The 23,305-nt window shown below is 37.9% G+C and overlaps 6 protein-coding genes across 10 annotated transcripts; 4 read left to right on the top strand and 2 right to left on the bottom strand.

Moving 5' to 3' along the window:
* Positions 1-16: 16 nt before the first annotated feature.
* Positions 17-3,288, top strand: LOC113750538 (ubiquitin-like-conjugating enzyme ATG10). 2 transcript variants are annotated; one of them, XM_027294518.1, is made up of 6 exons: positions 17-313; positions 422-475; positions 606-698; positions 2,391-2,490; positions 2,580-2,677; positions 2,909-3,288. In XM_027294518.1, exons 1-6 carry the CDS (start codon positions 131-133, stop codon positions 3,110-3,112), a joined length of 732 nt encoding a protein of 243 aa, XP_027150319.1. In that variant the 5' UTR covers positions 17-130; the 3' UTR covers positions 3,113-3,288. The 2 variants fall into 2 exon arrangements, with proteins under 2 accessions (XP_027150319.1, XP_027150360.1); XM_027294559.1 differs by lacking the exon at positions 422-475.
* A 140-nt stretch (positions 3,289-3,428) lies between these two features.
* Positions 3,429-7,415, bottom strand: LOC113750469 (hemolysin A). Its single transcript, XM_027294461.1, has 9 exons — positions 7,041-7,415; positions 6,514-6,595; positions 6,019-6,098; positions 5,701-5,803; positions 5,444-5,600; positions 4,847-4,975; positions 4,647-4,733; positions 4,132-4,176; positions 3,429-3,910 (listed from the first exon to the last, which is right to left on the bottom strand). Exons 1-9 carry the CDS (start codon positions 7,186-7,188, stop codon positions 3,776-3,778), a joined length of 966 nt encoding a protein of 321 aa, XP_027150262.1. The 5' UTR covers positions 7,189-7,415; the 3' UTR covers positions 3,429-3,775.
* Positions 7,416-8,451: 1,036 nt separating this feature from the next.
* LOC113752322 (photosystem I reaction center subunit XI, chloroplastic) lies at positions 8,452-9,790 on the top strand. The gene is made up of 2 exons (XM_027296465.1): positions 8,452-8,709; positions 9,170-9,790. Exons 1-2 carry the CDS (start codon positions 8,542-8,544, stop codon positions 9,659-9,661), a joined length of 660 nt encoding a protein of 219 aa, XP_027152266.1. The 5' UTR covers positions 8,452-8,541; the 3' UTR covers positions 9,662-9,790.
* A 978-nt stretch (positions 9,791-10,768) lies between these two features.
* On the top strand, positions 10,769-14,658 carry LOC113759548 (haloalkane dehalogenase). 4 transcript variants are annotated; one of them, XM_027302126.1, is made up of 13 exons: positions 10,775-11,177; positions 11,287-11,341; positions 11,459-11,514; positions 11,660-11,760; positions 11,942-12,011; positions 12,412-12,481; positions 12,753-12,809; positions 12,933-13,000; positions 13,105-13,185; positions 13,387-13,464; positions 13,583-13,738; positions 14,096-14,327; positions 14,432-14,658. In XM_027302126.1, exons 1-12 carry the CDS (start codon positions 10,983-10,985, stop codon positions 14,309-14,311), a joined length of 1,203 nt encoding a protein of 400 aa, XP_027157927.1. In that variant the 5' UTR covers positions 10,775-10,982; the 3' UTR covers positions 14,312-14,327; positions 14,432-14,658. The 4 variants fall into 4 exon arrangements, with proteins under 4 accessions (XP_027157934.1, XP_027157927.1, XP_027157931.1 ...); XM_027302130.1 differs by having other exon boundaries at positions 14,096-14,334; positions 14,432-14,518; XM_027302122.1 differs by having other exon boundaries at positions 10,776-11,177; positions 14,096-14,248.
* A 46-nt stretch (positions 14,659-14,704) lies between these two features.
* On the bottom strand, positions 14,705-18,652 carry LOC113759563. Its single transcript, XM_027302141.1, has 15 exons — positions 18,496-18,652; positions 18,199-18,344; positions 18,035-18,097; positions 17,820-17,921; positions 17,599-17,679; positions 17,404-17,522; positions 17,186-17,287; positions 16,782-16,898; positions 16,490-16,558; positions 16,292-16,358; positions 16,056-16,109; positions 15,849-15,938; positions 15,276-15,335; positions 15,154-15,192; positions 14,705-15,009 (listed from the first exon to the last, which is right to left on the bottom strand). The coding sequence occupies exons 2-15, from the start codon at positions 18,319-18,321 to the stop codon at positions 14,914-14,916; spliced, it is 1,182 nt and encodes a 393-aa protein (XP_027157942.1). The 5' UTR covers positions 18,322-18,344; positions 18,496-18,652; the 3' UTR covers positions 14,705-14,913.
* A 134-nt stretch (positions 18,653-18,786) lies between these two features.
* On the top strand, positions 18,787-22,899 carry LOC113759543 (putative pentatricopeptide repeat-containing protein At5g59200, chloroplastic). The gene is given in 3 exon segments (XM_027302118.1): positions 18,787-21,093; positions 21,241-21,468; positions 22,216-22,899. A coding segment is annotated over 1 exon segment (1,908 nt). The 5' UTR covers positions 18,787-18,963; the 3' UTR covers positions 20,872-21,093; positions 21,241-21,468; positions 22,216-22,899.
* Positions 22,900-23,305: the final 406 nt, after the last annotated feature.

Genomic DNA, 23,305 nt, shown 5'->3' with positions numbered 1-23,305 from the left:
TTTCATTTTCGAGGACTTCAGAAGCAAATACTAAGAAAATCGATAACGGCGTCGTTTGGAAGGAGCATACTCTCCCAATATAAAAGCCAATTTGGAAGAACCTTCTCGGCAGATTTCTAGCACTTGTCTGATGACGACTTTATCAAATCAGGGAAAAATCGATATATCTTGTTGGGATGGAACTATTTCGCAGCATGAATTCCACACAGCCGCGAGTGCTTTTGCTGAGCGATGGAACAAATTCAACGCTGCCCTTCCCCAGTGTTCATGGGTTGCTCGTCCAAAATCACCTTACCTATCTTCCACCTCTAAGGTCTCACACCAATTCCTGAGCTTTTCTTGTTTTCTTTTTCTTTTTCATTTTTATTTGTGTCCATTACCATGCAAATAATTGTGTATTCTATCCTGAATTCTTGTTTAGGACGAGGGTTACTTATCAGTAGAAAATGTCATTATGTTCCCAACGCCTGCTGCGGTATACTTCGCTTTATTTGCACTTGAGTAAATTTTGATGCTTTTCACAGACTTGTTAAAAGCATTTACTTAATCGTAACAGCACCGGCATTATGTATACTTTCGTTGTTCTTATATTATTCCTCTGGTAGGAGTCTTGTGGCGGAGGAGATGACAAAGAGGGAGAAGAGGAACTTAGTTGCTCCCGCTTCCAAGAGGATGACTTCATTGATGGTGCCACCATGGTATGCACATAGACCTTGTTGGTAAAACTGATTGTTTCTCTGTCTTTTTTTTTTTAATATTTTGGGCTCTGATCTTTTTAGAAAAAAAATGTCTTTGGGTTTAAGTTTTGCTCATAATTCATAATTTCAGAGTGCATTGTTGCTCATAGATAGCATGTTTGTGTTGGATCTTCTATTCCCTTTTTGTTGATTTTTCCAGCTGTAAGCTGTAATGAGGGTGTAAAAGAAGGATGTTCATTGACCTGTTTACAGAGTTTGCTCCACTCAATGCACTATGTAGTCCTTTTAACTCGTTCACTTAATTCTCATTTTAAAAGTAAATATTAGCACTATTTCCAGCTGAATATTGTTATCTCCTCTTGGAGATGATATTTTACAATACTACTTTCCTCATTAACATTCCTCATTAACATTATGCGGTTTTTACATTAGTTATTTTGTGGTATCTTTGGCATTCCGTAACAAATGGTCCAAAAACTTCAGTTACACTCTATAAACTAGGAAGATCTTGTTGTTTGTTCAGTGATTTCAATTTTCGTAGTCATGACTATTCCGTAATTATCAAACATGATGTGGCAAAGGGTTATTTACAATAAATTGCTAGATTTATTCAAATTAAAAATTTTTTGATGCTTTAATTAGGCTTCCATAAGTATAGAAGAAGATTTCAACTTTAGAGTCAATATTTAAGAAGTCGACTTCTCCTTTTGCTTTCGCATTACTTTTCTTCTTCTTCTTTTGCAGCTCACACTAATATGCTCAAACACATCAGACAACATCTGACACAATCTTCCCAAAGCATATGAAGATTCAAGTATGCATCTTGACAGCTGCTTTAACCTTATAAACAATGACAATTGAACCACAACATGCTTTCACTATCTAACACTCGAAAACTTTTCCACCTATAAACATTCTTTTCATCCTTATTCTTGATTTGGATCAGGTGGTATATGGCAATGGCACCTAAAGTATGTTTCTTGTAAATTCAACATATGATCCTAACCTTGTATTCTTCACAACCATCAAATCCAATGAAAGGTCCAAGTTTTCCAAGCTGTTCTAAACAAAATAGAGTGTCAATAATCACTCAGTTATTGGGATTAGTTATCTTGGATTTGTGGTGCACCACATGGATGCAATGTGTGTTTGATTGTGTCTATGAGAGCATTGTGTGAATTGCAAAAGAAGCAGAAGAAATGTAAATAGCGAAGGGGATAAAGGAGAATAGATTTCTTGGAAATCGACATTCGTGGTCAAACTTCAAAGTCAATAAGTCAAATTTTATATTTATGGAAATAGAATAAAATTATCAATTTTTCTTTAATTTGAACTCAAATGGCATTACTGGTGTAAATAACCCATGCAGTAAACGTGCTTCTTTTTTTCATATAGCTTGAGGAATTGGTTTAAGTGTTTCTCAGCTTCATTGAAGGAACAGTGAGGACTGCCACTTCTACAAAAGATGTATCATTTGTGCTGTTCGCATTCATTTACTTTATTGTTTTGTGCGCTAAATTTTTCATTTCAACGTGCTTCTTTTTTACATATAGCTTGAGGTTTAAGTGTTTCTCAGCTTCATTGAAGGAGCAGCGAGGACTGCCACTTCTACAAAAGATGTATCATTTGTGCTGTTTGCATTCATTTACTTTATTGTTTTGTGCACTAAAATTTTCATTTCAACTCCGTCAGTTGCAAAATCATGATGACGCAAGCCATCACTATGACTTCCATGTTGTCTACAATGCTTCATATAGAGTTCCAGTGCTATACTTCCGTGCCTACTGCAGTGGTTAGTTCATTCTTACAAATTTTGAGCTACAAACAAGTTCAGAAACTTTTGAGTTTTTAGGATCTTAAGGATTGTCTTTGGGCATGTAGATGGACGAACACTGGTCTTAGATGATGTTGAGAAGAGCATTCCTGCTATCTCTGCCAAACTCCTAATGCTATCTAAATGGACATTTATTACTCAGGAGGTGATCAATCTTCTTTCTCCAATTCTTGAAGTATGAATAGTTTTATGGGAGACATGTTTTCAAGAATTATGTGTTTTATGCTTTCTAGTTTCATGTACATTCTTGGTATGAGTAGCTTCTCTCCAAACAAAGGTGAATTGATCGGAAAGAGATTCTTAAACAAACTTCATTCTTTTGAAGACTATTCTTATATCTTCTTTGAGGTAGCTGATAATATAAGACTGAGTGCAGGATCACCCTTACTTGAATTGTCCATGGTATACATTACATCCTTGTGGGACCAGCGAGTGGATGAAGATGCTCTTTAGCTATGAACCTGCGGTGGATGATGGTGGAGTTGCAGTTGCAAAGTATCTGGTCTCATGGTTCTCCGTAGCTGGCCAAGTCTTTGGTCTTAAAATACCCTTTGAAATGCTAAGTTCCATTGGTAATTAAACGTTATATGACTAATTATCCTGTATAGCTAATCGTACAGTTTGATCTTCTTAACCAGACTACATTCCCTTTTGTTGCATTTGTTCCTTTCCAACACAAAGGAAATGCCCCAAAATGGATTTCCGCTGATTCAAGTTGTTCCAAAAATGACATGAATGCAGTGGTAGTTACATAGACATCGTCATACAATGATTACACTTCCCATCCTTGGCTTAAATATTGAATCATAGTTTGATGTTGTCCAGCAAAAAATTACCCAATAATAGGAGCATTCAATCTTTTGCCAAGAAAAAGGTAATAAATCGATTTCCAGGGAGACAGGCCAACTGTACTGATATCGCAAAACAATGGGATTTGTCTGCGCGAATGAAGCTGCTTTAAGTGCTCCAAAAGCAGACTCGAATTTGATAATTCTAACAGATATGCTGAACTGCTAGCCCCACAATGAACCATGCATAATATACATCAGAACCAAATACAAGGCCAAAGCACGGGAAAAAATCAACCTATGGGACCTCATGTAATTGCCTATTCCCAGACTTGTTAAGCAAGATGAGGTTGTATTGCGAATGGCAGACCCATACGAAAAATGCAGTCATGCAAGTCAATAAGGCTGAGCCCATTAGACGCTGAGTCCTCGCGTTGCTTCTCTGCTCGAAAGGATCAGAATTTCACCGCGGTTCGACAAAAACAAGCTAAAAATTCTACATTACCTTCCGCACCCTTTAAGGGAGACTCGATCCAACCCTTGCAACTGAAGCCGTAATCTTCCACACCCTTTATGATTTTGTCAAGCACCTGTACAAGATACGACGCAGCAACTCAGAACCAGGGCGATCAACTACTGTATTTGCTCAACAATGAGAACTTGCAAATATGAAGAAATGAAAAAGACTTCAGCCATTATTCAAAAGAAGCTAATAGACAAGTTCACAAAATGGTAGAAGAAATAAAAATAAAGGAAAATTTCAGCTCCAATTTGATTGATTGCATAATTTTATCCCTCAGTTAACACATACCTCTTGATGCACTGCTGGATCTCTCACAATGCCACCACTTCCAACCTGAAGGACAGTTGAATCTCCAAAATCAGAAACAAATACCAAACAAGATAGCCTAGCAAAACATTTGCACAAAGATGGCCGAAACTCAAATAGGGTAGGAATGATGATGCTGGATTTTACATAAATAGAGCTACCAGTAATATATAGGTAAGGGATCAAGAAATAGCAAGGCTGTAAAGTTCCTGGAAAGGGATCACGCTGCCACTGATATGATCACATGAAGCTCAAATGTCTTCCATTTTCATCCAGATTTAAGATAAGAGAGGAAAAATGAACAGGACAACTCCTACCATGCAGAACCACTTCATCAAAGCTCTAGTATATATCATAGACCCCATTCATCAAATTGTGATCTATTTTTTCAATAGACACAAAATTCAATCAACTGATTCAAAAAATAATAATAATAAATAAATACAGAGACATGTATCACACAACATCAAGTAGAAACAAAATCAAGATTCGCATACTTGGGATCTACGAGCTTCAAATTGAGGTTTAATTAGAGTAACTAGAGTAGCTTCTTCCTTCATCACATTGACCACAGCAGGCATCACCTGGAGAAAGGAAACAAAATTATGAATTGAATATGTATCAAACCTGGGAAATCTATACCCAATACACAGTCAAACATCATGATTTAAGTCATGCAGCAATAGAACAAGCTTACCAAGAGTATGGATATAAACGAGAGGTCCAAAGTCACTAAATCAACCTTTTGTGGGAGTTCCGAAAGATATCTTAAATTTGTCCGCTCTATCACAGACACCCGCTCATCCTGGCGGATTTTCTCTGCTACCTAATACAAAAACAACCAACTTCAACCAATCAAACAATCAGCAAAGACACACACCAAAAAAAAAAAAAAAGCTATCGCGGCGTAAAACTAGGAGTCACTAGCTTATGGATAAACCTCAAAAAAGGAGAAATATAGAGGTATTTTGCACAATTTTGCATCACAGTTTACCATTCATTAATGATATTGCTTTGTAATCTTTCTATTCTACTATTCTTTCACAGAACAACAAGCCTTCATCTTGAATGGATTATTGTGATTAAGTGAAAATTGAAACTATCATATACCCACAAATCTCCTCGATTCACCCATCAATGCACAAGTCACTTTATAGTGGACTTCAGGTTTACGTCAGAGCATAACAACATGATGCAAGGAAATTTTATGTATTAGCAATCTATTCAGTAATTTCGTATATATTTTATGCATAAGACCTAGAATAGCAAAAAGTCTGATTTTTAGAAAGAAAACCTGTCCATATCCAACATCTACTCCATAAACATAAGAAGCACCATACTGAAGTAAGCAATCTGTAAACCCTCCAGTAGACAATCCGGAATCAAGAGCTACTTTCCCGCTGACATCAACACCAAGTTGTTCAATGGCAGCCTCTAACTTGTGTCCAGCTCTGAATATCATGGTAAGAAAAGGTAAAATAAGTAATATGGCATTTGAAAAGTTACCACATACTATAGAAGCAAAAAGATGCCTTGTTTGGGAGTAATCACCTACATACATATTTAGGAATTTCTGCCTTGATCACTACAACAGCTTTATCAGGGATGGGAGTTCCAGCTTTATATACAACTTTTCCATCAACAAATACTTTGCCTGTAAATGGCAATAAATCAAGTGTGAGGAATAGTCAGTTTACAAGATCAAAATCTAGGTGTAAAAACGATTGCAAAATTTTGAAAAAAGTCAAATTGAACAAAAGAATATTCATTGAAACCTAAGGAGAACGGAAACAAAATATCACGAGAAGAAAATGCAATTTCATAATTTACAGTAAAGCATAGAAAAGGCAGCTGAAGGAAGCAACAAACCTTGTAGGATCCATGACTGTATGAATGTCCGACTGTATTGTTGAAATCTTTCAAGACATATTTCATCCAATCTCTTTTTCCTGAAAATGGAGAAATGAAGCTATAAAGAAAAGTGTATGAAAAAGATTTTAAGACTCATACATGCATGTTTAGCAAAAATAACTTGGTTTTTCGTTTAGATAATAGTAAACAAAACCCAACACATAAAAAAGGTATTAAGCATGAGCCTTGAGATCATTCAATTTCAGGGAATCAAGGGCATCTGTGAAGCCAAATGTCTAAGGGTGGTCCTGTCTGTTTATTACAATAATTTGTTAAGAGCTACTAGCGGCAGAAAAATCGGGGGGAGGTTTTAAGTATTTAAATTGGAAGACAACCGTATATAGAGAAGTACAAACTAGTTCTTCTTTGATCAACAAGACTTTTCAAGTTAAAACATGATATTGGCAGGATTTTCATAAACAAAGATGATAGGGCGAGAGAGCGAGAGGATACTTTTTCTGTGGTTGAATCTTTCCCGACTTCACAGCAGCAAAGCCTCTGACGCGACAATGCATGTGGGCATTGGACCATTTTACTGATCCAAACAATTAGAGAAGCGCTCAGAACTAAGAGAACAAACTAACTGAAACATGAATTACAGACAACTAAAGCTATCCTCCAGAAGTCCTAGCCCCAATTATAATGTCAAAATGACACGCTATAACGAAACACTAAAATCAAGCCAAGCAGTGCCAAACGGCAGTTGGGATTCCAGAGGAAGGTGTTAACTGCGGTCCGAAACAACTAATAACAGAACACTTCCCTATACTAGTTAAGCATTGCAGAAAAGTTTGAATTTTTAAAACAATTATTGGTAAAAGACGAAATAAGTTGAAGCCGGCTTATCGCTATTGCAGAAAAATCAATAGATATTAGAGCATAGAACATAAATCAGAAATAGCATTATTGAAAAAGACGAAGTGGGGTAGCGCATGAGTGATTGAAAGGGGTTGGGAGGAAAGCATAAAACAAGAAAGTACCGGAGAAATGTGGAAGAGGGCAGAGTAGTTTCGACGAAAAGAAAAGGCTCCTACTTCTTAAACTAATCAAAGAACCAGAATTGAGCGATATGGGCAGCTTCAGAAATTTTTTTTGTGTAAACGGCAGCTTCAGAATATTGTGTGCCATCTTCCTTAGTACTTAGCTGCTTTTGCGGACAACATCACAAAGGTTTTTGCATTTCTTGAGGAGGCGCAGGGGCAGTTGTGGGCCTGCTTGCGGGCGGAGGGAACTTGGAGGAAAAAGGGAAAGGAATAGGGAAGACAAATTCCTCGGATAGGGTCTAGCGGGGCAGCTTAAGACAATTGGCTGCCCTCGCGTTCGGCTGGCGAGTCTTGTTGCTTAGCAACACTGATGTTGCTGGGCTTGGCACGATTTCGGTTCAAACTCAGCTACTAGGAACTACTATATAGTCTATATGGAGAAATTGGCTAAGAGTCGTGAGATTGAAACGATTTCAAGGGAAACAAATGTGCGGCTACACTAGTTTCTTGCTTTCTAATTTGTCTTCTATTTCTTCACCTCTACATTTTTACAGGTACAGTAACTCTGTAATAAAACATATACATCAATTTGCTATGGCATTCTCGAATTAATTGATTATCATTTTTATTGTATGATTTTCACTTATTAGACTGTATAATAAAAAAAGATAGTTGGAGTGTCACAATATTAAAAAAAAAAAAGAGTAAAATGCAACTAACATTTCTCAATTTCAAAATATATCATTTTACTTGAAACTCGAGGAGGCTAACAGTGTAAATAACCATTTTATTAATCCCTTCAATATGACATTACCTAACTATTAGTGAAAAAAAAAAAGATTAAAGATATATCCTGTGAACTAGAGATGGCAAGTAGTTTTTGACAAAGTCCTAGGATGAAACGGTGAAATTAAGCATTCCTTTTTAACTGAGAAAGTTAATAGGGGATGTCAGCATACCACATCTTGGAAAAAAATCATATAAAATTAGTTTACGTCAAGCACCTTTCATTCGCTAATTGTTGATTTTTAGAAGAAATAGATATCAAAATGTACCTTCTTTTTTTTATTGTTAAAAGGTTTTTTAGCCTATTAAGTACGAAGTGCTCAATTGTTAGGTTTCTTTTTTTTTCCTCCCCCCTTTCCATTTTTTCTAAAGATTTTTTTTGGTCTTAAAAAGGGACAAAGGACAAACAAATTATAGGAAAAAAAGAAAGAAAATGAAAAAGAATTGAAAGCTAAGTGAATCAGTGAATGAACACAGCCCACATGCAACCAAGTCAGCTGTTCAATAGTTGAGAATGTGGATAAGGGATAAGGTTCCAAACCCCATTTGTCCAATGAAAATCATCCATGTAAAGCTATTCATCACTTGGAACCACGCATTTGTGAGCAAAAGATATTCAATTCCCAGTCAGAAATTACGAAACCCCTTTTGCTCTGCTCGCTGCTCAGTTATATTCTTGTTCTGGATATAGGGAATCTAAGAAAAGTTCCAAATGGCAACTGCTGCATCCACCACCATGGCCAGCCAGCTGCAGAGCAGCCTTGCTTCATCCCTGACAACTAGGTTGGCTACCCCAAAGGGCATCTCTGCAGCTCCATTCAGAGCCTTACCCTCAATGAGGAAGTCTTGCTTCACCATCAAAGCTATCCAATCGGAGAAGGTAAAGAATCTTCATTTTGTGCTTGGTTTCTTAATTTTAGCCGGCAAACAAATCAATGCGTTAAAATGTTCAGAGAGTATTGTTCGGAGCCCATCAGCAGAAAGTTCATCTTTTGCTCGTTTTTGTTTTTGTTCAATCGTTACTTTATCTATATAGTATCCTTCATTATTCTTAGATAATCTAAGAAAAAGATCCAGCTGGATCTAGGAGAATCGATGGAAACTGAACCACCACCTTTTTACTCGTTAAGATTGCCAAATGGAAAAAATAAGCATAGTAGTAGCATGTCACGTTCTTTATTTTTTATGGTACCAATGATATTGAATTAAAAGCTAATTGTCTAATTACACTTTGCCATTTTGGGCTTTTGCTAATGCCATTAAAAATTCCCATAATCTTTGATTAAAGGATTTTGATTTGACGGTGTCATGTTGAACCTCGTCCAAATATTGCATTGCAGCCAACTTATCAAGTAATTCAGCCCCTGAATGGCGATCCATTCATCGGAAGCCTTGAGACCCCGGTGACATCAAGCCCCATAATCGCTTGGTTCCTCTCCAACCTCCCTGGTTACAGGACAGCGGTGAGCCCTCTTCTCAGGGGAATCGAGGTCGGCCTAGCCCATGGGTACCTCTTGGTTGGCCCGTTCGTGATTACAGGCCCGCTGAGGGACACCGACATCAAAGGTCCAGCTGGTTCACTTGCAGCTGCTGGGCTTGTTATCATCCTCAGCATTTGCTTGACAATGTATGGCATTGCATCCTTCAACGAGGGTGAGCCCTCAACTGCCCCGGGACTGACCTTGACCGGCAGGAAGAAGGAGCCTGACCAGTTGCAGACTGCTGAGGGATGGGCTAAGTTCAGTGGAGGGTTCTTCTTTGGTGGGATCTCTGGTGTCATCTGGGCTTACTTCCTTCTCTATGTCCTTGACCTTCCTTACTATATTAAGTAATTTTTTGATGTTGTAACTATTTTGATTCCTCGATGGAAAATGAAAGTTGTATATTTGTATTAAGGGATTAATCATTTGTACAATTGACATTGATGATGCCTGATGAATTTTGCCGTTCTTGATCTTTTACATCGAGTATAATCTACATGCCAAGATCAACAAGAAAATACACTTTGAGGATTCATAGTTGAAGATCAACCATGGATCGAGATATACTCTTAATATCATATGTTGCTCATAAAGGTATTTATTTACCTTTTGGAAGAAAGTGACATGTCCTTACTAAATTAATCAACTTATGTTGAGTCCTTTGTTGGTATTATTGTTTTACAATGCTATGGAAGTAAATTTATGTATAGTTTGTAGTATGAACTTTCACAAAATTAAGTAGAGTTACGCAAAAGATTTTTTTTTTTTTTTAAATATTTAAGAGATACTCTAAAGCTTACACGGACGGGCAAAACTTACTAGCGGACAACAACAGTTAGGGGAAATATCAACGCATATCATTTTTATATTTGATATGTTCTGATCCGTGATGATAATCGGAACTGAATCCATCCAAATTTCTTCTAAAAAAATATTTATATTTGGCAAACAAGGAAATGTTCATTGTTTTTTCCTTAGACAGAAACGATGTGAGTCATAAACCTTTTATTGTACCATGGAACTCTTTTATGATAAATTTGAATTGATTCTGGCCTTGCATAAGCTAAAGCATCAAAAGGGCAAATGATTGTAATTCAATTTGACAAACTGACTCGATCAACGAATAAACCAAATAATGCTACCCCTCCTGTTGTTTTACAATTACGTTAGGTCTTTCGCCAGTACTATGATGTTGCTGTTTCTAAACAATTGAGAACCAGAAATCTCCTATCTATTAACCAAAAAAAAAAAAGAAGAAGAAGAAGAAGAACCTTCACCATATCCAGTCTTTTTTTTTTTTTTGCTCTTAAAAATAATGGTTTGTATAATTTATTCTAGTCTAATCTAAGGAAAGGAAAGGGGAAACCACAACTAGTGGCCGGTGGGAGACAAGAACTAAACCCTTGACGTTCAACTTCGGCCGAAACTTTAAAGGTGTCTTGATGATCAAAGTCCAAGAGGTTGGTTGGGCTGTTGGCTTCACCATATCCAGTCATACTACCGATTTTTGGCACAGCTTGTAGCAGGCAAAAACTTTGCCCGAAAGATATAACTGACACAGCCGCCAATATTAACTCTGAACTCTGAAGCACTCGCTTCCTATCATTAATCAAATCCCCTACTCTTTAGTAATTTCTTTGCTTGGACTTCTGGAATTTCCCTGCATCTTTTCATGGCTCTGCAGCTCTGCTCTTCTTCTTCTTCTCTGCTTTCTCTCTGCAGCCTGCAACTGCTCCGCCTTTCTCCCATTGCATCCCCTTCAGACCAGTTTCTCAAACCAACAATAATGCCCCAAGGTATCCTCAAGAAGAAGAAGCAGAAGCATTCCCTACTTTTTTGCCGGTCAAGCAATGATGAGAGCAACGAGGTACAGCCGTACAGTACAGCATTTGTCCCGTGCTTCATTTGGCATTTTATTATGCATGGTTCAAGAGTTCCTATTTATTCATTTAGTTTGTTTGTCAATGCTCGTTCAGGATTATTACTTGGATGCTCCTGTTTCAGTAGGAGATGGCTTTTCTTTTAGTGGAGGTAAAATCTAAAATTGACTCTGGATGCATCCCCTCTTTCGTGAATATTAATCAAAAAGCTATAATGAACTAAACTAATGGTTCTAGTAGGAATTGGCTATTGTTTTCTTCTGCATAGGAAAATATTCAGATGAGCCAAGTCCAGCTGATGAATGGTTCGAGCAAGGAAAGATTGTATGCTCTCTTTTAAAGTCAGCATGTTTCTAATCTCTTCTTCCTGTCGGAAATTGGCATAATAATCCCGGCCATCACGTTTAGAGTTAGAATCTTTAGTACCCCTTCAAATTTCAAAACCTGGTAATGCTTGTTGCTGATACAGGTAAAAGCACATCCTGTTGGGGGTACTGGTGACAAGGCCAAGGATCCCATCTTTGGTCTTGCAATGGGAGGTGGTTCACAAACCTCATCTGATCTTTTCAGGTAACTTTGAAAAGTCTCTAGTTTGTACAAAAGTGTGTGGTAAGGAGGCAAAAACAACATGGCTAAGCACTGTAACGGGAATAGCTCTCGATCTTATGCAGAATATTGTTTTATTGGATGGATTGTTTGCAGGGATTACCGATTGAAACATGCTCTCTCTGTATATGATTTTGTACAATAGATGGTTTTGCGTTGACAGCGGAAGTGCTGACAATCATCCCATTGTGTTAATTCATGGTTTTCCTTCACAGGTTAGTGTTCAATTACACTCATTCTGTACACTCTAGAAAACTACAGATCATCCAAATGCTTGTCTTGTACAAGTACTACAGATCATCCAAATGTTATGTAACCTAGATAAGTGCCCCCAAGAATGAGACTGAAGGAAAATGCAAATTCCAGGCCTGAATTTGTTTCTTAACCCACTGCCTCATCTTACTTTATAGGTAAGCAGTTTTCTTGCTATAAACTGTGAAAATATTAGTCGGAGGAATAGTTACCAGTTTCTCTGGAATCAACTTTTTCAGTCAATCCTTGTGTTTTTTGGTGGAAAGAGTTCTCAACTGATGCAATTACTTCCTTATAACAAGTAGATTGATATTAAAATCCTCACGTAAACTTGATGTCCATGCTCACTTTTTTCTGATACAGGCATATTCCTACCGCAAAGTCCTTCCAATACTTTCAAAGAAATATCATGCAATTGCATTTGATTGGCTTGGTAAGCTTCACGTCTTTGCTTTCAATACAAACAGGTTGAGGATTTACTTTCTTGAATTTTGAATATTGTCTTCTTCTAAGCTTCCTGCAGTTGTATTGTTTTTCCCAAATTGGTTTTATATTAGTACTATGATAAATGTTGCATCCTAGTTGAATCAACCGCATTGCCTATTCCAATTCTTTTTTGCTTGCTGAGCCAATAAAGTTATGACAGAATATCTTGATTATGAGCTAAAGTTTGACAAAAATTGTTATGCTCCTTGGACTTGCAGGATTTGGATTTTCTGATAAGCCCCAACCTAGATATGGTTTTGACTACACTCTGGATGGTACTTGCATTCAGAACCCAGGGAGAAAATCACTTATTTTTGTGTTTACAAAAAAATTGAACTCGGTAACATTGAAGATGGATTCTGTCTGCTCAAACTAATATATGCCTTGTATGGTTGCAGAATATACGTCATCCTTGGAATCTATTATAGATGAAACCACCAAGGGTAAGGCCACACTAGTTGTCCAGGTACTTAAGTTTTGAAGAATTTGTATGAACAATGCTCAGCAGAAATTCTATATCAAATTCTGTGCATTTGGTTTGAAATTTTGGTTTATGGACTTCCTTTGTAGGGCTACTTTTCGCCTGTTGTGGTCAAATATGCTAGCAGTCGTCAAGAAAAGATTACTGATCTCATACTTCTCAACCCTCCAGTATGGAAATATTTGCCAATCTACTGTTGATTTCTAATGTTTCCTTCTGTCATTGTGTCCTAAGAACATAAAGAGAATGTGCAATTATGCATCTCTGTCCGTGTATCTCTATGTACAGTAGGATGTCTATAGACCAATCATCATTATTAGTTCATGGATCTTAGCAGGTCTCTCATGAATTCTTGTTTCTGCTTTCTAAAGCTCACAGCCAAGCATGCCAATCTCCCGTCCACATTATCCATATTCAGCAACTTTCTGTTGGGGGAAATTTTTTCTCAGGTATGGATACCACAAAAGTTAGTGAGACTGTTATCATTCCGGCCGAGCCCATGTTACAGTCTATGCAAACATCAGCTTCTTGGTTTCACTTCAGTGACTGCAACTTCTCTGTCAACAGGATCCTCTAAGAGCCAGTGATAAGGCCCTGACAAGCTGTGGCCCATACGTAATAAAAGAAGACGTCGCAATGGTTTATAGGAGACCTTACCTCACGTCTGGTTCTGCAGGATTTGCACTAAATGCAATTAGCAGGGCCATGAAGAAAGAACTTAAGGTGCACTCTTTTTTCTCACAAATTAAACTATGTGGCCAGCAGCTCTTAGTATATGGAAATTTGTTGGGTTTGCTACTTCTCAATGCATGTAACAGTTTATCCACTTCTTGGAATGCATAAATAAAGAGATTTCTATTTCACAATACTAAAAAGCAAGGGATATCTAAATTAAGTGCCTTGAGAATAAACTAGACCATTTCATATTCTCTAGTTCTTGATCTAGGTCATCTGCCATTGTTTATTTTGAGCGCTAACTCCTCTTGATTCCTTCAACAATTATTTGTGATGCAATGACCATTTTGATCGAATTTTGTGTTCCAAAAGTTTTATTTATTTATTTTCATTTGTGCGTCCTAGCCCTACATTGAAGAGATGAGAAGGATACTAATGGACGAAAACTGGCAAGTTAAAACAACAATCATTTGGGGCGAACGAGACCGCTGGCTAAGCTACAACGGAGTCGAGGAATTCTGCATAGAATCGAAGCACCGACTTATAAGACTTCCAATGGTAATTTCATACAATGGACTAGCAACATTACGCCCAAAATTGCAATACTGCTTGGCCAATTAGAGCAGTTCAGAAGAAAGTAAATGGTCTGTTTAAACATGAGCATGTTTAGTTATGATCTCCATGTTCTGTCTCACTCCGGACCGGAAGACTAAAAATGCAGTTACTCCATTGCCTTTGCAGGCAGGGCACCATGTACAGGAGGATAGCGGAGAAGAGGTGGCGCAACTTATTGCTCAAGTTGTTGGCCGGTAAAGTCTTATTTTGCAGGATTTCTGAAGCTGTGTTGTTTAATCTTCCGGGAACTCCATAAGTGATCTGACTCCTGTATCTGGAACCATAAATGTAGATATGTAACTTGATGAAGAATTAATTTGTGAAAATTATTATCCCTGTCTGTCTGCTTCAAAGAGTGCAGAAAAACCCCGTATACGCTTCAAGCCGTGGATGTCAAGATCCAACAAAAACCCCGTGTCTGATTTTCCTATTCGTTCTTTGCGTTTTATTAGTGATGCTATAACGAATAAATAATTTTCCTGTCATCAGTGATGTTATAATCAATACATATAATTTAGGTACAAGCTTATAGTGTTAATTTTCCATGTGTATATTTCCCTTGAACTATCATCATCCATTAGACGAAGTCCCCTGCTCTGCTTTGCAGGCTACTGAAACGGATTACTCCAGCATTTGTCTTCTCTCACTGCCTTTTTCCATCTGTTCTTGAAAATTTCTAACTCGGCATAAGATCGCTTCCGAACCTGCAAAAGTTAGATAAATGGACGTTTATGTACGATGGATACGAATATAGCTTACAGCCAAAAAATTATGACCGAAAATTTAGGGGCAGCACAAGGTGAGGAACTAGCAGAGCTTCTTCTGGAAAGATGTTAAAAGATACTTACTGCGTCTCTATCATCAGAAGGATGAGATCTAGACGGCACCTGAAATATTTGCAGTGCATTTAGGATGTATGAAAGTTTAAGAAAGGTACCACTACCTCTTTCATAAATGTCCACAAACATACCATGGATCCTTTGTCAGGTGAGGTACCATGTTTTGAAGCTTGGCCCTGTACTTCACTTGTCTGCAAATGTTCAAGAACAACTCAATTTTCTCAAGACAAGAGAGACCTGCAGGTAATGATATTACAGTTCCTACAGAGTTTGTTCCCACCACAAATCCGTTCTCCCATACTTCCACTTTATTCAAATCTTGCAAACAAATAATATTTCATAATATCAAACAGAAAAATGCTGGTCCATTTTCTTGCAAAGCACAGTGGCTATGTTCAATTAATTAAAGAATGTCTAAATTCCATAGTATGAGATCAAACTTTGAACCTTTTCCATTTTATACATATTCAATATCCAAAGATAGATGCTTTACCATGAATCGCTAAGTTGCACTGCTGTATGGTTTACATGCCTTGGATTTTTAATTATTACATTGTGATGACAGGTTTGGTTTTATCATTCTTTTACTTTGAGACTAAAAGAGTTGCATTCATGTGCAAAATGTAGGCACTAATAAGCACAGATTTAAGATTAAAAATCTTTTGAAAGAACTAAAAAAATACAAATGACCAGCTATATTGTACCTTATTTACTGCTGAACCCCCTAGGGTAGGAAGACCATAGTGGACAACGTACTCTGAGTCAACAATCCCAATGTTTGCAGTTCGGTTTCCCTACCAAAGGAATAGCTAGCAAGTTTGAGATATCAATGAGTGTGAGACAATAATATGGGAGACCAGAGGAAAAAGAGAGGAAAAGAAGAGGAAGTTATCTGTTATACAGTGACAAACCTGTGCACAGTAACCAAGCTGGAAATCCAACCCCCATGCATGAATTAAGTCGTTCTGTTGAAAACAACAGTAAGAAAAGGTCGTATTTCTATGGCATAACACGATCAGGAACATGCAAGAGTAATTCTGCTAATAATAACTCAAAACTAATCTAGATGGTATAATCAACAAAATTCAATGGTTATGCTGCCACACACTGATTTCTGGATGACTTGATATATCTACAAATGCCATACCTGAATCATGTACCACGCACAACGCCAGGATGCATGTGAAAAAACAGGAGCCATCATTTCCACCCACCTGCCAATGTATAAGAAGTGTTCATATTTCCTCTTTTATAACTAACGGATGTATACGAACATGTTTCAATATCTGAAAATTTTTCAATGATAAATAATACTGCAGAATATCTCTGATGCACTATACCATACCCAGTGCAGGGAGGCTCTGTGCTATTTTCGTAACACCTTCTCCCAGTCCCTCTTAAGTTAATAGCCCTTCTGCTCACAGAATAAAACCAGTGAGCATATGTTGAGTGAAGAAATCCATCACTAGAAAACAGTTGCTCAAAAATATATTCTAGTGAGAACAGAAACATATTAAACAGACAATACCATCTTAGCATTAACAGGAAAGATACATATAATCCAAGCATAGACAAGATACATGCCAGTATGCCACTAAATTCCAATCTAATAACTTTTTAGTACTGAAATGTAGTACCGATGCACTTTTAATCTCTTTTCCCTGGATGTGATTTTGTGATGGACATCCGACTTATCAGGATCAATTGCTGGTTGTGATATTTGAAGCCCTTCTTCTTTAATTATTGATAGATATCTGCATCACATTAGAAGTAACGACTATTCAGTTACAAATATTAATCATAGATTGTTGTCACCATTCTAACAAGTCCAAATACTTATCAGATATTTGCTTTGTTCCTCAGGTACTCTTTGGTAACAATATATCAATAAAGTTCAGTCAGAATCTAGTGGTATGATTTAAATTTGCCAAAAGCTATAGTATCAAACTTACGAAGCAAGTCATACATATCATCTTCAGGCCTATCGATTACTGGATATGTTTGTGTGCTTTGCTATTTATAGAGTTGAAAATAAGATTACCTTCCAACACGAAAATTTTCAACTCCAATATCTTCATCCCACAGAAAGATATATGCATACTCAGAAACAACATCTGGATGAAGGAAACGCTTCGCAAACCACCTGAGGAATGGAGACAAAGAGTAAAAACACCTTGTTGCTTAAAACCAACAATCTATGTATCTTACATGAGGCAAAACTAGCAGGGTTAGTTACATATAAGTGATAACTAATAGTACCATTTAGTTTGGTTAATAGCGGAAACATGAATGGCATGACTACTCCATTCTAAGTCTTTCCAACCATCCACTTTGCCGTCATAATGGAAAAGCATAACAACAAATTGAGCTGGGGGAAACTGCAAATCAGATATAGTTGATGGTAAGACACAAACTAAAACTTGATTTACTTTAACCAGGAAGATTTAGCCTCACCTTCTTAACAATTTGATCTACATTTCCTTTCTGCTTTAGTCCAACTGCAATGGCCAGCAAGTTCATTGGTGACTTTGAATTCTAGAGAGGGATAAAGAGCATTGCAGGGTCAGATAAAGCAAAGCGAAGTAACCTAAACACAGATAAAAACCGAATTCTACAAGTATGATTTGGAACGGTAAAGAAAAGCAAGCTATTCAATACGCAAGGGAAATCCCCACCTTTTTTTTGGAAGGGCCCCATAGCTGCCGCATTTCCAAATCAGAAGTTCTAGTAACAATACCTCTAGGCAATGTCTCACTTCCATCAGGCATGCATTGATTCTATACCGTACATCCACATTCGCAAGAAAACCAATTAAGAAAAAGCAACAAAAAATAATAGTTCCTTTTTCCCTAAGAGGAGCGAAGATTGAGGAGGAAAATTCTTCACAAACCTCACAGGGGGTTTGAAAGGTTGTAGTCTTGACAACACCAATAGTTTGCAATCCAACACGACTCTGCTCAGCGGAAAGCCGCAAAAATTGGTGACTTTCTTGATAAAATCATTCTCATATACCATGAAATACAAATACAGCGAATAATAGTATCAAAAACTGACTTGTTTATGATTATAATTTGTGAGAAGCATTGCACTCCCAACAAGAAGAACTGCAGAAAGAATAAAGGCTGAAGTAAGGCAGCTGCAAATCATTAATGATCTCCGCCTCTTTGTATCCACCATCCTTCCCGCTATCTAATCAAAACCTTGACCAATAACCCAAAAAAAAAGAAAAAAAGAAAAGGGAAATTGTCATGACAAAATCTGTGATTTCAGAACACAGCAAACAACCATGGATAAGACCATACGAGTGATGTGATTAATCACAACAAGTGAATGCAAGAATGAATTACTGACTAGCATAGCATGCTGACGGCTTTGGGTTGAGGAAGATTTGTACAAGTGGTGGTATGCTGCTGCTGCATTTTGCTAGAAACAGAAGGTATAAGTTGTGGAGGTAAGTACGGGTGGAAGTCAATGGATATGAAGGAAGAGATAATGGAAATTTGCTTGAAGAGGTAGAAAAGTTTTGGGCGATGACGGCGAAAGCGATTGCCATTTGATGGATACAGGACTCTCTGCAGAGACGAGTACTGGTAAAATCGGCACCCTTCCCTTGTATTTTATGGTTGCTACTTTTCTACGAGTTACAGCCGGAAGGATGATTTGGTCATTACGTAATTCATGCTTTCCGAACTATACCTTTATCAAAAATTTCATCTTCTAATTTATTTGTCCCCTTTCCCATTTACTCAAGATAGCACGAGTATTACTCTTATTATGGTTCAAATTTGGGAATAAAGGAGAAGTTGCATCCTTTGGGTAATGAGTTGTTTAACGCTGCAAGCGAGCGCGCTAACCTTCCCTGCCCTGCCATACTCAAACACCCTTTCTAATGATTCCCAGGATAATGCCAGTAAGAACATTAGTAGCATATCTTTGTTACGGAAATACAGAACTTTCAAAGAAATTCCTCCAATCCACGCTAATATCCTTAAAAATGGCCACCAGAATGACCCCTTTATCGTATTCGAGCTGCTTCGCATGTGTTCCAAAACCAGTTCAATTAACTATGCTTTCTAGATTTTCCACCATATCAGGGAACCCAACGTCTATCTTTACACTGTCCTCATTGATGGCCTCGTGTTATCTGGATTATATCTTGACAGCATTAGAATTTACTGTCAAATGGTTGAGGATCTTATTTTACCGGACAACTATGTAATCAGTTCCGTACTCAAGGCATGCGGGTTTCAAATGGATTTGAAATTTGGTAGGGAGATTCACGGCCAGGCTACCAAACTTGGGTTGTGCTCAAACCGCTCTGTCAAGTTAAGGTTAATAGAACTTTATGGGAAATGCCGCGAATTTCAAGATGCGAAGCGGGTGTTTGGTGAAATGCCTGAGAGAGATGTGGTCGCCGCGACTGTAATGATTTCGTGTTATAGCGATCATGGATTGGCCGAGAAGGCGGTTGATGTTTTTAATTTGGTGAGGATTAAGGACGCGGTTTGTTGGACTGCAATGATCGATGGATTGGTAAGGAATGGGGAAATGAGCAAGGCTTTGAAGTTTTTCAGGCGTATGCAGAGGGAGGGTGTGAGACCAAATGAAGTTACCTGTGTTTGCATCTTATCTGCATGCGCACAGTTGGGAGCATTAGAACTTGGTAAATGGGTTCATTCTTACCTGGAGATGCATGATATTGATGTTAATCATTTAGTTGGCTCGGCTTTGATCACCATGTATTCACGGTGTGGGGATATTGATGAAGCTGAGAGAATCTTCAATGTTTTGCGAGAAAGAGATGTCACCACTTACAATTCATTGATTATGGGGTTTGCGTTGAATGGGAAGAGTGGAACGGCTGTTGAGATGTTTCAAGGAATGATAACCAAAGGGATCAGACCAACCAACATTACCTTCATTGGTGTTTTGACTGCATGTAGTCATGGTGGTTTGGTGGATTTGGCATTTGACATCTTTGACAGCATGGAAACAAAACATGGAATTGAACCCGAAATTGAGCACTATGGATGCATGGTCGATCTTCTTGGCCGAGTTGGTCATCTCGAGGATGCTTACAAGTTCATCTGGAGTATGAAAATAACCTCAGACCATATAATATGGGGATCACTGTTGAGCGCTTGCAGAATTCATAAGCAGTTCGATATAGGAGAAAGAGTTGCACAAGTTCTAGTTGACATTGGAGATGCCGATTCAGCTACCTTTATTCTTCTCTCCAATTTCTATGCCGCTCAGGGAAAATGGGAAGCGGTGGCACAAGCAAGGGCAAAGTTGAAGGATGGTGGTGTATGAAAGGAACCAGGTTGCAGTTCTATTGAAGTGGAAAATGAGATTCATGAGTTCCTTCTGGGAGACACTAGACACCCGAAAAGGGAAGAAATCTACAAAAAACTTGAGGACTTGAACCAGATGTTGAGGTTAAAGGGTTATTCTCCAGATACAGAGGTGATTTCACAGGATATTGGGGATCAAGAGAAAAAGTGGGCTTTAGCCATACACAGTGAGAGGCTTGCAATATGCTATGGATTGATTTCCACCAAGCCACATACCACAATAAGGGTTGTAAAAAATTTGAGGGTTTGCAGTGACTGCCATTCTGCTATCAAGCTCATTACAGAAATAACTGGGAGAAATATTGTCTTGAGAGATCGCAATAGGTTTCACCATTTTGAAAATGGTATCTGTTCTTGTGGTGATTATTGGTGACAAAAAATGAAAAAGAAAGGAGAGGGAAATTTTCTGGTCACACTTGTAGACTTGGTGGTTGTATCTGTCTCTTTCTGTTTCAGTTAAAACCTTCTAGCCACCCTCTTGGATGATTAGTAGCACATCATTGGCCACGTGACTAGATGTACTTGAGGAGTAATTGAGGATGTGAGGGAGGTGGAAGAAGATGATGCAGTTCCATTACAGCTAATGTAACCTGTCGTAAGAGTTTGGATGCTTATCTGTTTGTTGCTTGGTCCATTAAGCATTCGATTATTGATTTTATGATAATGCATACTGGACCTTTGTTTCCATTTTTAATCTTCCTTTTCCCTTCTTTGCTAATTTTTTTGGGGGTACTATTGCCAGGTATTTTGCTTGTGTTTGGGAGTTGCGAAGATATCTATCCTCTGTCATATGGGCTGCAAACGAGGTGCAGCATGTAGTAAACTGCAAGCTAATAGGTTTGGATATTGGCAATATCACAACCTTTATGCTAGTTAAACAACAAAAATGAATATTTGTTACTCTTGAGTTAGACATGGAAGATTGAGTGATAATACAACACGGAATCTACACCAATACTTGCCTGCCTCGGTAAGCTGCAGTCAATTTTTCATCTATTTTGATGTTATAATTCCAGTTATGCATATATGATATATCATACATGCTCTCTCTCGTCCTCTTCTTCTTCTTCTTCTTTTTTTTTTGTCTTTTCTTTGCTTTTATTTGCCTTTTTCTGTTGCTTGAATCCTATTAATGCCTAACTTGATATTCCCGTGTACAAGTATTTGACATATAAGAAAGAGTTTGTCATATTACATTTGTGTCCTAGAGGCAGAACGAAATATGGGTAGAAATTTCCTTACAGGAGTGCTTAAGCGATTTCACAAAAAATCATTTTTGTTCAGAACCTGTTGTTCCCACGATTTTATTGGTTACAAGGGTTTCAGAGGCACAGACGTGGACATCATCGCATCTTAACTGTTGTTTCTATAACACATCAACCATACTGAATTTTCCAGGGTCAAGGTTTTCCAATATATCTTCACACAAAAACACCCTGCGTCACCAATTCACCCTCTTCCAACTTTCATCACTTAACTTTCAGTCTAGAAACAGATTTAAATGAAGTTCAACAAATCAACAGTAACAAGCACAGCTGCAATGAATTAGTATAGACTTCCCATTTACTTTCCACCAATCAAGAAGCATTAATGAACTCATGGAACCGCGACGGCATTCTGCCTTTCCGTCTTTTGCTGGACAGTTTGTCTTACAGCAGACATACTCACGGTTTAGGATGCTGCTAATGGCCCAGCTGATTCTGTAATATGCTATTAGGCGATTGTTTTCTTGCTTCACGGAAATGATGCAAACAGAGGATCTGCCACCTCTTCCCTTTCATCCTTCAGGTCATCCTGCAGCACCAGCAGCATCCAAGTGACAGCCCTTGATGGCATAATAAATGTCAACTACACCTTCGTGGTTGCAGTGTTGTGCGCTATCTTAGGCCGCCGCCGGCCAGCAGAGTCTTGGGGGGTTCGGCTTGCGATGCCGACGTTGACGTAGATATAGATAAAGTAATCTCCTTCAGCTTCTTCCTCTTCTTCATCCTCGTAGCTCAAGGCCTGAATCTGGCCATGTATCTTCTATACAGCAATGATATAGATGAGCCTTGAGAATCTATATGAACAAGCATGTTTTGAGACATGGGATGTTGGCATCAGCAGTTGGGTCTCTAATCGGGTGCGCTGTGCGGGTTCTTGATGCTCCCTATGGTGGATGTGGCTCGACTGAGGCTAGGATCTTTGTCTTGTCGGAGTCAATTGACAGTTCAAGCAGTGTGCATTTTTCATTACTGTGGTGGTACCTGGGATTTTGGTTTGGGTTTCAATTAGTCAGCAAGTTTTAGCTCTTCACCCTTCAGTATCATTTGAAGATGGAGTAATTAGTTGCCTAAGTTTGTGGACTTCGGCAAATTGTGCGGACTGGAATTAATTGAAACTTCCTTTTTTTTTCTTTTCCCTTGCTTGAAGGCACTAAGTAGTGCTTTAATTGGATCAAATTGTGATAGACGTAAATTTTACCTCGTTTGAAGGGTAACTTCTTTATGTGTTTGGAAATTGTTATTTTTACATGGAATAAGTTTTAAAGCTTTTCCGTTTGAACCACATGCAACTATTAGTTACTTCTAATTTCGGCTCCTCCCTTCCCAACGACTCTAACTTGTTAGTTTCTATTTTTCATTGTAATTTTAGAAATTAGGTAAAACACTACTAATTGTCTTACCAATTCTAACTGATTTTTTTTTTATTTTCCCGGTATTTATTTATCTAAACTAGAACGTCAACATGAACATGAACATGAAACACAAAGAGACATGAGTCATGTCTAAGGCTAGAGAAATTATATTAACTAGACATTCAAAAAG

Source organism: Coffea eugenioides, chromosome 1 (assembly GCF_003713205.1).
Source record: "Coffea eugenioides isolate CCC68of chromosome 1, Ceug_1.0, whole genome shotgun sequence".
NCBI classification, from domain to species: domain Eukaryota; kingdom Viridiplantae; phylum Streptophyta; class Magnoliopsida; order Gentianales; family Rubiaceae; genus Coffea; species Coffea eugenioides.
This window is presented reverse-complemented; position numbering and strand designations above follow the sequence as displayed.

What these genes read in the sequence shown, in the direction of transcription:
- LOC113750538 (XM_027294518.1), top strand. Translation starts at nt 131, where the DNA reads ATGACGACTTTATCAAATCAGGGAAAAATCGATATATCTTGTTGGGAT. An exon ending in CTTCCGTGCCTACTGCAGTG is followed by an intron (nt 2,491 to 2,579) that starts GTTAGTTCATTC and finishes TTGGGCATGTAG; the next exon opens with ATGGACGAACACTGGTCTTA. An exon ending in GGACATTTATTACTCAGGAG is followed by an intron (nt 2,678 to 2,908) that starts GTGATCAATCTT and finishes GACTGAGTGCAG; the next exon opens with GATCACCCTTACTTGAATTG.
- LOC113750469 (XM_027294461.1), bottom strand. Translation starts at nt 7,188, where the DNA reads ATGGCACACAATATTCTGAAGCTGCCGTTTACACAAAAAAAATTTCTG. An exon ending in CCCTCTTCCACATTTCTCCG is followed by an intron (nt 6,596 to 7,040) that starts GTACTTTCTTGT and finishes TGTTTGGATCAG; the next exon opens with TAAAATGGTCCAATGCCCAC. An exon ending in ACAGTCATGGATCCTACAAG is followed by an intron (nt 5,804 to 6,018) that starts GTTTGTTGCTTC and finishes TGCCATTTACAG; the next exon opens with GCAAAGTATTTGTTGATGGA.
- LOC113752322 (XM_027296465.1), top strand. Translation starts at nt 8,542, where the DNA reads ATGGCAACTGCTGCATCCACCACCATGGCCAGCCAGCTGCAGAGCAGC. An exon ending in AAGCTATCCAATCGGAGAAG is followed by an intron (nt 8,710 to 9,169) that starts GTAAAGAATCTT and finishes ATTGCATTGCAG; the next exon opens with CCAACTTATCAAGTAATTCA.
- LOC113759548 (XM_027302122.1), top strand. Translation starts at nt 10,983, where the DNA reads ATGGCTCTGCAGCTCTGCTCTTCTTCTTCTTCTCTGCTTTCTCTCTGC. An exon ending in GCAATGATGAGAGCAACGAG is followed by an intron (nt 11,178 to 11,286) that starts GTACAGCCGTAC and finishes ATGCTCGTTCAG; the next exon opens with GATTATTACTTGGATGCTCC. An exon ending in TCATACTTCTCAACCCTCCA is followed by an intron (nt 13,186 to 13,386) that starts GTATGGAAATAT and finishes TGCTTTCTAAAG; the next exon opens with CTCACAGCCAAGCATGCCAA.
- LOC113759563 (XM_027302141.1), bottom strand. Translation starts at nt 18,321, where the DNA reads ATGGTGGATACAAAGAGGCGGAGATCATTAATGATTTGCAGCTGCCTT. An exon ending in TAGATCAAATTGTTAAGAAG is followed by an intron (nt 17,523 to 17,598) that starts GTGAGGCTAAAT and finishes TCTGATTTGCAG; the next exon opens with TTTCCCCCAGCTCAATTTGT. An exon ending in AAGAGATTAAAAGTGCATCG is followed by an intron (nt 16,559 to 16,781) that starts GTACTACATTTC and finishes TTCTGTGAGCAG; the next exon opens with AAGGGCTATTAACTTAAGAG.